Here is a 12293-nt window from a genome sequence, read left to right as displayed (position 1 = left end):
TAAAACAATACATACCAATTCAAAAAATGGAAACAATTAGAGACATTTTACAGTGACCAGGTATTTGATGATATTGAGAAATTCTCTGTGTGTGTATGCATGTGTGTGAGATAAGTTTTGATTATTTGGAACAGAATGACAGCTTTCAGAGGGAAGGAAGGAAAGCGGAACTGGATGAAAGAAGGTGAAGGGATTAGCCAGGAGCATATATGCATGACCCACAGACACAGACAACAGTGTGGGGATGGCCAGAGGGAAGGTGGGGGGTGGGGGCTGAGCGGGAGGTGGGCAAAGGCAGGGGAAAACAGGGATATCTGTAATAGTGTCAACAATAAAAATACACTTAAAAAAACCCAACCCTGACAACGTCTTTATCTTGGACTTCTAGTCTCCAAGGCTGTGAGAAAATAAATTTCTGTTGTTTAAGACAGAAAACAAACAAATAAAAAAGTAACATGATATATATGTTGTATACACACATACACAAATTTAATGCTCCAATATTTAATTTTTGCTTCAAAATTGCCAGGAGGGATGGGAAAAAAATGAGTAAAGATAAATTGTAATTGCTGAAGCTGAGAGCTAGATAGACGGGGTTCATTAATATTTTTTCTACTTTTGTTTGTTTAAAAGTTCCATTATTAAAACTATTTTAACAAGGAAAAACTGAAAGAAGATAGAGGTTATTGATATTCTTGCAGACTCTGTTGTTCCCAAGTGTAATAACTGGCAGAATCTGCAAATTCTGAGAGTTGAAAGAGAACTTACAGGGAATCAAGGAGGAAGGAGTTAAGTCAAGAAAATCTTAAAACCCCAAAAGTTAATATAAAGTGTGATTTACTTACATTTTTCCGGCTGGTAAATCAGGTTATAATGCACCATATGAAGAGTTATCAGAGCCATAAGTGTAGACATAAAAGGAATAAGTAAAACCAGGGCCCAAGCCCCTGAGTGCTGAATGTAAGACCTTCCCAGCAAGACAACAGTTGCACTTAGGTTACTGATCCAATAAAACCTGAGGTCTACAGACAGACAAAAACAAAAATACCGTGGAGTTACTTCAGATAACAGTTTTGAATTTTAATGCTTTTACATAAATGGGAGCTGTAAAATAACAGCATGTTAGCTGAACTATATTTTGCAAATATTTTTTATTAGATTTCTAAATAAGTTTATACTTACCAGCTGTCTTAACAGTTTCCTTATCTTTGTTTCATTACTGTTCAGAAGAGATGTAGAAGGAGTGTGTTCTGTTTTCTCTAAAGCAGAAGCCGGCAGATATTTTCTGTAACGGGCTTGACAGTAAATAGTTTAGGCTTGGCAGGTCATGAGGTTTGCGGCAGCTACTCAACTCTTTTGAGAAGCTAAAGGAGCCGTTGTGGAATATACCCAATGAACCAGGTCACCTGGTGAAAAAGTTGAATCTTTCTATTTATTCCTGGGAACACTGGGGCACACTCAGGTAATACAGAGACTATGCATTAAATGACAGGAATGTGTGTCATTTGAATAAAACTTTCAGGGTCTCCTCCTTGTGAATAGTATTACAAACAAATACCTATTCCAGTCGTCTGATTTGCAGGTTGTAGGGAAATCATCTGTATCTCGCAGCCTTTCACTGGGTCTAAATCCTGCTGTTAGAATCCCATTGCAGGAGAGGGACTCTAAAAAATTATTGAGGTTAAATTAATTATAATACCATTCACCTATTTAGGTATATAGTTGATGCGTTTTGATAAATGTTTTAGTTGTGCAAATGCTAATAGAACTAAACACGTTAAAACATGTTATCACTAAAATTTAGAGATCTTTATCTGATTAGATAGGGCCCACCCAGGATACCAGGATTATCTTCCCTTTGAGGAACTCAAAAGTCACTGATTAGACCTTAATTACATTGCAAAATCCCTTCACCCTTTGTCATTTAATAGAACAGAAACATCAGGTGGCATCTGCTCATCTTTGCCATATTTTATAGGGTGGAGACAGGTTACAGGTTATTCCCACAGTCAGGGGAATGGTCTGTCAAAACAGCCATCCTGTGGGGTTTCCTGTACATCTTCTAATTGATGAAGAGAGAAAATGATGCAGAATTAGGTTGTTAATTACCTAAAGAGCGACCTCCTTACCCTACCTCATTCCATTGGTTGGCTGAGGATGGAGGCTCGGCTACCTGCTGTGCCCAGCTGGTGCCACCCAGCAGGGTGAATTGGAGCCCTGCCTGTTTCTGCTGGGCAGGGGACAGAAGACCAGCTCCTCTGTGGGCCCCACTAACACCGCCCAGACTGGGGAATCAGTGCCCCTGCCTGCTTCTGCTCAAGTGTGTTGAAAATGTTAGATTACTGTTTTCTGCTGCAACTATGGGGCTGGAGGAGAGGGGGGTGGGGTGGCAATTTTTCTGTAGTACTCAGCTGAAGTAGGGCAGGAAGTATCAACAAGATTTTCTTTATTTATTTAGTAATTTTATGGTCTGAGCTCTTATGTTAGGACAATGATCTACTTTGAATTACTGTAGGGTATGATGAGTAATTTTTTCTATATGATATAGTTATTGCAGCACAATTTATTTAAAAGATAATCTTTTCCCATTGCATTTTTTCAGCACCATTGTTGAAAATCAATTGACCATATAAATGTTATTCTTTTCCATTCTTTTTAGTTCTGTTCCACCAATCTATCCTTATGCCAATATCATATTGTTATTATTACCATTGTTTTCTTCTTATGTCTTTTTAAAGAAACAGCTTTACTGATATAAATGACATACAGTAAACTGCATGTGTTTAAAAGGCACAATTTGATAAGTTTTGAAAATGCATGTGCCCATGACATGATCACCACATTCCAGGCAATGAACAGGTCCGTCACTCCCCGAAGTTCCCTTATGCTCCTTGGTCATCCCTCCCTGCTGCCACCCATCCCTTTCTCCAGGAACTACTGATCTTTTTTCTGTTACTACATATTAGTTTTCAATGGAAAGATTTTTTTTGTAAGTGGAATTATCAAATATATAGTCTTTATCTGGCTTCTTTCACTTAGCATAATTATTTTCAGATTCTTTTATGTTGTTGTCTTTATTAGTAGTTGATTCTTTTTTGTTCCCAAGGAGTGTTCCTTTATATAAGTGTACCACATTTTATTTATCCACTTATCTGTTGGACATTTTCCCCAGCTTGTGGCTAATTACAAATAATGCTGTTTTGTACACTCATACGCAAGTCTCTGCACAGGCATAGATTTTCATTTCTCTTGGGTAAAAACATAGGAGTGGAATAGCAGGGTGCTTTGTTAGAGGTATATTTAACATTAAAAAATTTTTCCAAATGGTTTTTAAGTAATTGCAACATCTATATGTCACTACATCCTATATATCAGAGTTCTAATACCTCTGTATTTTGGGCAATACTTGGTATCGTCAGTCTTTAATTTTAGCCATTTTAAAAGATGTGCTGTTTAGTTTTACACTCCCCTAATGGCCAGTGATACTGAACATCTTTTCATGTGCTTTTGGCCATCTGTATATCTTTTTTTATTTTTTTTTTTAAAGATTTTATTTATTTATTTTAGAGAGGGAAGGGGGGGGGAGAGAGAGAGAGAGAGAGAGAGAGAAACATCAATGTGCGGTTGCTGGGGGTTATGGCCTGCAACCCAGGAATGTACCCTGGCTGGGAATCGAACCTGGGACACTTTGGTTCCCAGCCCGCGCTCAATCCACTGAGCTACGCCAGCCAGGTCTTTTTTGATAAAGTTTCTATTCAAATCTTTTGTCCATTTTAAAAAATAGGTTATTTTCCTATTATTTAGTTTTAAGAGTTCTTTATATATCCTGGATATGTGCTTTATCAAATATGTGATTTAGATTTTTTCAGCTTGTATTTTGTCTTTTTGTTCTTTTAATACTATCTTTGAAAAGGACAAATTCTTAGTTTTAATGAAATCCGGTGATCATATTTTTTCTGTCATGGATCATAATTTTAGTGCCGTATCTAGGAAATCTCTGCTCATCTCAAGGTCATAAATATTTTCTTTTCCTTCTTCTGAGAAAAAAAAACATGAGAATTAGAAACTGATTTACCCAAAACCTCAGAGCTGTATTGTTGCAGACTCACTAGCAGAAGACACCCATTCTGGTGCGGCCTCAAAAAGAGGCTGCCTAGGTGAGATGTCTTTTCTGTACTTCCTTCCAGGTGTTTCCAGTTACAGATTTCATGACACTGCCATTTCCTCATTAATTGCCTTTCACTCATGCCTCTTAACATGTTTTATATACCATTAATTATAAATATTGTCCTTTCTCTTTGGAATGGTTGGCAGAAGACTTGAGTTTGAATTACAACTCTGGTAATCAGATGATCTATGATGTTAGGCTTTCTGGCATTCTGGATCTTTAAAATAAGGATCATACCCTTTGCACAGAATTTTTGTAAAGATTGAATGAAGAACACATATAGTTGCTGTTCATTATTTTCCAATCTTGATTTCAGGAACAAAAAGAGCAGTGCAGCTAGAGCATAGTGAGAAAAGAACATAATGTTAGGGGAAGAGGTGAAGCAGTTAACTGTAGTCTAGATCTTTTAGGTCCTTGAAGTTCAAGGTAATGAGTTTGGATTTTATTTCTATTGCACTGGGGAGGCATTTGAAAGGAATTAAGCAGAGGACTAAAATGATATGGTTTTAAATGGGAATTAAAGAACCCAGGTTATTCTGTCAGCTCTGCAAATTGCAGATTGGGTTTGGTAAGGAGACCAATCAAGGAGATACTGTAATAGTCTGGATGAGAACTAAGTGTGAACTGGACCAGAGTGGTAGCAAAGGAAAGAGAGAGAAGTGGATAGATGTGTGGCATCGATTTGGAAAGATGTGTCCAGGTATACCACCCTCTTCCCTGTCCTGTAAACATGCCTGCTCATTTTCACCCCTGTGACTTTTCATTTTCTTTGGCTTGCCCTGTCTCACTTTCAAAGTCCCATATCAAATGTCTTTTTCTTCATTCATTTTTTCTCTTGAATATTTCACTTGTTCTTTTCTCTGAATTTCTAACGCAAATATTCACTGTCCAGTTTTCACTTTCTCAGCTTTGTCTTCTTATTTATAGATCATCAAGATCTCTGACAGCAACATCCTATACTTTATATCCACATCTCCATGGGACCTAGCAAAGTTCTAGCTCCATAATAAATGGGCAATAAATAACTAAGTGGTTAGTAACATGACATCTCTTCCAGAAATTCAAACAGCCAATCAAACAACAACATTAACAATCCAAATTTTTAATAATTGACCTAGGAAAGTAATCACGCATCAAAAACAGCCATGCTGAGGAAACTGCCTTAGTGTAATCCACTAATAGAATCTTAACAAAATATAGGTGAGGTACAAAGTGAGCCTTTTCTAAGACAACTGGACAGAGTCCCTAGGCTCAGCCTCGGGTCATCCTTTCATGCGGTTGCAAGCTGCATATTTGAGTTGTGGCTGTGGCAACTGAGAGAAGCTGAAGCTGAAAGCAATGCTATATTTCTTTCAATTTTTAGAAATTATATTTTTATGTTAAGTATTTCTGAGAAAATCCAAGAGGACACTGTGTGACTGTTCAGTATACCATATGGTGATGCAAATTGAATTCTCTAAAGAGGGTCAAGGAGAATGACAAACATTCTGAGACTTAAATTTTGTGAAAGGTAGTTAGAAACCAAAGAATTATAGGCTGAATATCTATGCATAGAAAGAGATTTCACATAAAGTACTAAATGTATTTGAACAAATGCCACCCAGCCTATTTAATTGTGTAATTTTCTGGAAGAATTACCTAGTACAGACATGTTTTATGTGTGTCTTTGTTGATCCATGAACAGGACAAGCTATAGATAATTAAGGGTGAAATTGTATATATATCAATTGTAAAAAAAATTAAGAGAAATAAAAATCCACAGTCTTCAAACTTACCATTAAGACTCCTTTCATCTCATAGCTCACTAGCAAATTGAATATATAAAGCACCTTTCACACAGAAAGTCAGAGAGCAAAGCACTAAAGCAAAACAAATACCAGTGATTAAGGAAAATTGAAAGCAGCAGTAAAAATATGTTTCTTTAGTGTACTTTCAAGTACAGACTTGGAACTGCAAATAACCGGAGTATATATAAGAGGTAATTATTTCTTGTCTTCATGATTTTATGGTGTTGAATATAAATAAGTAAAAAATTCTTGTTGCTGCAAAAGTCAGCAATATTTTTATATTATTTATTTTAAATATTTACCTTAATTTATTTAGCAATGATGTTAAAGCTTATTGAAATATTTTGCCATTTCTTAGACTAAACAATTTTGACATGCTAGATTGATTTTCATTGATTTTAAGAGAAATGGTTTAAAATAGTCTTTCCTAACCTGAGAAGTAACAAACTTTCAGGTCTTTATAGCATTAGCAGACAATTTAAACATTTCAAAGTTAATATTTTATTCTGCATTGAACAATATTTAGATAATTTATCAGGGAATTTAAAGCTCTTCAATGGGATTAAACTGAGCTGTGTAGAAGACTCAGTGAAACACTGGGTACTGATTTCGTGGTGAATAGCTGTTGTCAGTCCTTGCTCCTTTCAGCATAACTGTGGGCCCATTGAGATGCTTCAGAGAATACTGGGGCCACCATGAATTTGGAGAAAGAAAGAGCAAATGGAAATTTTACGGTTTTTACTTTTTATCTATAATTTTTTCAAGAGTGCTGTTAAAGAAACAGCAGTTTAATAAAGATCATTAATTTTGGAGAATAGACAGCAAGATTAAAGGAAAAGGTGTGTTTTTGTCAGAAAATGTGGGGGCATGCATTACTCTTCCCCTCGCTCTCACTGCCTCTCTTACTCCTTTGACCACTCATTCTCCTTCTCTCTTTGTGTCCCTTTTCTTCCTTCTTCCTTCCTTCATCTTTTTTATTCTTATGTCATTGTATTATTTCCTTTTTTAAATTGAATTTACTGGGGGTAACAAGGTTCACAAAACCATGCAGATTTTAAATGTACAACTCAACAAACCATCATCTGCACACTGCACTGGGTGCTCCTTGCCCCATGCAAAGTATCTTCCCCCTTCGCCCACCTCCGCCTACCCCCCAACCTTTCCTTCTGGGTAACATCATGCTATTGTCTCTCTACATATCCACTCATCTACTGATGGGCACAGATCTTGGTTATTATAAATAACACTGCAATGAACATAGCAGTGTATATAGTCTTTCAAATAGTGTTTGCCAATATACCAATCTTAACAGTTGTTTATGTGTCTCATTTTCTCATTTTCTGAGTTTAAGATTTTTAAACCACCTCATGTTTTCTGATGAACATAAATCCCTACTCACACACCTACCAAACTTAAAGCTACCAAGTAGAGCTTAAGGAAAAGCAGGAGGCATCGGGAGCAACAAAAAATATAAGGAATTAGTCTTTTTCCCCACCTCCATATTCTTTGGTTTCTGGAGTCATATGTTGGAGAAAAATTCTGAGTGTATTTCCTGAGAGCTTATAATTTTGGCAGAAATAAAGAAGGAGTTGTCTTTTGTTATTAGGGTGAGTGAGCATTTGTTAAACTTGGCTAGAGCCCATGCAAATAGAATTTTGGAAGGCCTACTGATTTTTTAAAGCTATTTATAGACTATTCCTCATTATGCAGCTCAGAGGATATTTTGACTATTAATGAGTATAATAAGATTATTCCACGAATTACTTTGATTTTGTTGGCCAAAGTGTACCTTATCAATTATGACTTCAATACTGCAGAATGTATGCAGATTCATATTTCATTTTTTTTCTCAAGGATTATGTCGAATTTCTCAATGAGGTCGATTTCAGAATGTGAATATTGCTATGAATTAGCAAAGTTCCAAAGTTATCTGGCACACATTAGGTGTATTTAGTGTGTTTAGTGCCTTTTTTTCCCAAAAATATCTCTAGACTACATTTGGAATCCCCATTCCTTATGTCTCATGATATTTTCAAAATCCTGAAGCACTGGCTAAAAATGTACATTTTTTAGGAATGCTTCCAGAAAATTCTGATGTAGAAGGGTGGGAGTGAGGATCTCAAATAAAACTCAAATTAATATTAAAACAGCTTTTGGAAAAATGTTGTGGGATAATAAATTTTGCCTCTAGTGTCTCTCTCTGATAAAAGACATTATGTTTGAGTAAATAGTATTAAAATCAGAACATTTTAATATGAGACAGATATCATATAGGGTTAATTTCAGTACTTAGACATTCAAAATTTCTGGAATTAAGTCTCTATACTTTTTCAAGATCTTTATTCTATTTGGCCCTTTAAATTATGTGCAATTAACTCTGATAACTACTTAGTAACAGACTATGATATGCAGATGTGATGTAAATTAACAGGTGAAGTAAGTAAGAAATGTGGAAGCAAGGTTTGAGATTAATTGTGGTAGAATTTAATATGATGGTCATGAACAGACTTAGTTATCCACCTTCTTTTTGTTTTCAGAAAAGATTTTGCCAAATAAAATAGAAACAGACTCATAAATACAGAGAACAGACTGGCAGCTGTCAGATGGGAGGGGATAGGAAGAATGGGTGATAAAAGTGAAGAGATTAAGCAAAAATAAAATAAAATAAAAATTGCAGTATGGCAATTACCACAGCGAAAGGGGGCTGGGGAAGACGAGAGAGTTAAGCGGTGGCGGGGGGTGGGATAAATGGTGATGGAAGGAGATTTGGCTTGAGGTGGTAAACACACAATACAGATGATGCACAACATCTGTGTGGACAAAGTCCAGCCATTGTTAATATAATGAGAATGGTTTGCCTGACATCGATGTAACCTGGCAGTTGAGGAGAGTGGACTGGAGTGCATGTGTGTGAACAATGACAACTTCACTGCATTAGTCAGTGGGGCTGGTAGATGCAGTTGAGTGAGCATGGGTACTGTGTGGCTGTCACATTCAAAATGACTGAGTGAGTTACAGCAACAAATCTCTATCAAATATTGCATTAAGCTTGAACATTCCTCTGTAGAAACTATTTGAATGATTCAGAAGGCCACAGCTATGGGCAACTGGTGATTAGCAGCTTCATCCCAACAAAGCACCTACTCATGCATCATGTCTCATGCAGAGTTTTTTGATGAAATATCAAATCACCTGGGAGACTCAGCCCTCAACAGTCCAGATTTGGCACCTTATGACTTCTGGCTTTTACCAAAACTAAAATCACTTTTGAAAGGGAAGAGATTTCAGACCATCGATGAGATTCAGGAAACTATGACAGGGCAACTGATGGCAATTGGGAGAACTGTGTGAGGTCCCAAGGTGGCGACTTTGAAGGCGACTGAGATGTCATTGTTCTACGTACAATGTTTCTTGTACCTTGTATTTTCTTCAGTAAATGCCTCTACTTTTCATATTATATGGTTGGATATCTTCTAGACAGACCTTGTAGTATAGAATTCTACTCCTGAAACCTATACAATTTTTAACCAATGTTACCCCAATAAACTCAATTAAAAAAGATTCTGCACAGGTGTACAATATTTACCTAGATCATCTGCAGTATGGTAACTCTTAATTGTACACCTTAGATTTTGGAAATGCTGAAAGAGCCAGGTTCTGATCTGGATAATGGTGCAAGGATGTTGGCAGATTATTATGCCTCTTGATTTTATGGAGGTTAGCTTCATTCTTTCTATGAGATACATAGCTGAGGAAGATCCAGTACCAGATGGTGATGTTGGCTGGGAGTGGTTTTACTCACCTATATTTGGCAGCTCTACTCAGAAATGGTTCATTCAATGCCTGAACTTCCAATCTATGTCATTTAACATGGTCATTAGGAACCTTTAGGTGGTACAGATACAATGACATATCCCACTAAAGATCTTGTAACTATGAACATCTGACATCTGTGCTGAAAACAGAACTGGATGCAGCCTTCGAGTAGTTATAAATTCAAGTGGTATGTTGTTTTTTAAAGACTACTGAAATTCATTATATTAGCAAGGCTTGTAATTTCCAGCGGCATTTTTCACTCAGAGAAATAGATTATGAGTGAATGGGCTGCCTATTTGAAGGATAGCCTCCTCTTAAATGAGTTCCTTCTCTTTCAGAATTTAGACAATGATTTTAGCTGATGACTTATTTGTCATTTAATAATGATAGTAATAGCTATCCTGCTTTGAATACTCATAATGTGCTAGGATAGTTTATATATAAGCTGTACAACAGCCTTCTAAGCTGTTCCCATTTTGTGGATGAGACCTAGGTCTTTGAGAGGTTACAGAACTTGCTGAAGACCATGAAACTCCTAAGCGACAGAGCCAGGATGCTGCCAGCTGTCTGGCTGCCCAGTGGGTCTCTGTCAGTCTTGCTACCAACTCCTGCAGCATGTACAGGAATAATTAACATTCATTTCTATAAACTGCAACAAGCAGCTGTTCATAAAAGTTACCCTGCAGTTTAGTGTTTAGACTGAAAAAAATATTCTTTAAAATGGAAACAACCAGATTCAGCCTTTAAAGAGCTTATTATTCCAATAATCTTTTTCAACAATAATAAACAACACCCCCATTCTTTATACACATTTCTAGGTGCTTTAACTTTAGGTTTTAAAAATACTGCATAGGTCTTCTTGTTAGAGATTTTAATGAAATTAGAAAAGAATAGGCAACCAAATTGAAGTGTGTTCATTCTAAATTTGGTCTGGCTCCTCACAGCTGCAGAAACTCATTTTCACCCCATTCCCCACCCACCTTTACAAAGTCCTAAAGCACAAAACCATTGAGAGTCCCCTCCATTTCCCAAAGGAAATATTTCATTCATATAATGTCTCCTTTGTAATCAACACTGAGAAGTGTCACTTTGATTAAACACAACTCAATGACTAAGACCACAGTACAATAAATTCTCCAGAGCTATCTTTCAGAACAACTGATTGCTCTCCAGTCTTAATCCTCCAGAGTCTTATTTAATCAAAATGATGTTGCTAATTAAGGATTAAAACTTCCGAATAGAATAAAAAAGAAGGATTTTTCTTTCTCCTTTGGGCAGGTCAAGGAGGCAGAATTTGCTATAAAGAAGTGAAGGGTCCCTTCCACCTTTGGTGAAACTGCATTATTCTCTGACATTTGGACTTAATCCAAAATAGGCCTGAGTGCTTTGTAATATTAATATAATTGGAGAGAGAGAGAGGGGGAGAGAGACAGAGAAACTGCCTTGGATAGCTACATGTACTTAACTAACATTTTTTCATTTAATGATTTTAATATAAATTTTCTTAAAACATTTTGTCTGATATTCTCTGTGCATTGCTTTATCTTTTGCTAACATTACCCTTGTTAACATTGGAAAGACAGACTATTTTAGAAAAATGTTGGCAACCCATTTCACAGAGAAGAGTGAATAAATAACTTAATGGCCCTGGCCAGGTAGCTCAGTTGTTTAGAGTGTTATTCTGATAACACTGAGGTTGTAGGTTCAATCCCTGGTCAGGGCACATACAAGAATCAACCAACGAATGCTTGAATAAGTAAAACAACAAAACTGATGTTTTCTTTCTTCCTTCTTCTCTCTTTATTGAAAATCAATTAAGAAGAAGCAACATATCTCACATCTGTATGACATCCACTGATGAATAACAATAAAAACAACAAAATTCTCTATTGAATTGAAATGCTCTGCCTTAAAAATAAAAATTTCATTTTTTGAAAATTTGTATTTGATAATAAAAAGTGATTCCTTAAAACCACATAAGATTGAATAAAAACTCATTGGAAAAGGAAAAGATCCACAGAAAGGTGGTTTGGTTTTCAGGGAATACAAATTTTTAGAAGATGGGGCAAAGTGGATGCAAAACAGAGGTACCGGCTGATGTTTTTAAAAATTGTACAATATTTCTGTCCTTGACATCTTCTCTCTGTATTGCCCTCTGAATGTATAATTTCTGCCAAAATACTGTAATCCTATTTAATAACTAATAATAATAATTATCATTTATTGATCACCTACTATGTACAAGGTTCTCTGCTGTCAATATACACATTATTACTTCTAAGAAAAGCCAAGAAGTATTATTATAACCCTTTAGAAATGATTACACTGAAGCTTATAAAGAATAAATGACCAAGGTCAAGTGGTTTGTGTTAAATAGAGTTGAGACTTCCACCTAGGCCTGCTTGGCTCCAAAGCCACATTCTGTTCCCTATGTGAAGCCATTTCACATCTGTTTATTTGGAGGACAAAGGTATCAATGTGTTTCCAGAAGGTGCTAGCATGTTGCTATATATATATATATA

At 36.2% G+C, this 12293-nt stretch overlaps 1 protein-coding gene across 1 annotated transcript in view; it reads right to left on the bottom strand.

Annotated features, from left to right (window-relative positions):
- The window catches only part of SLC15A5 (solute carrier family 15 member 5), a 78649-nt gene that overhangs the window by 59539 nt on the left and 6817 nt on the right, over window positions 1-12293 (bottom strand). Inside the window, 1 exon segment of the mRNA XM_045828985.1 lies at window positions 846-1015. Coding sequence (XP_045684941.1) covers window positions 846-1015 — 170 coding nt within the window.

This window comes from Phyllostomus hastatus, unplaced genomic scaffold (genome assembly GCF_019186645.2).
Source record: "Phyllostomus hastatus isolate PE091 unplaced genomic scaffold, TTU_PhHast_1.1 phas_scaffold_93, whole genome shotgun sequence".
Taxonomy (NCBI): domain Eukaryota; kingdom Metazoa; phylum Chordata; class Mammalia; order Chiroptera; family Phyllostomidae; genus Phyllostomus; species Phyllostomus hastatus.
This window is presented reverse-complemented; position numbering and strand designations above follow the sequence as displayed.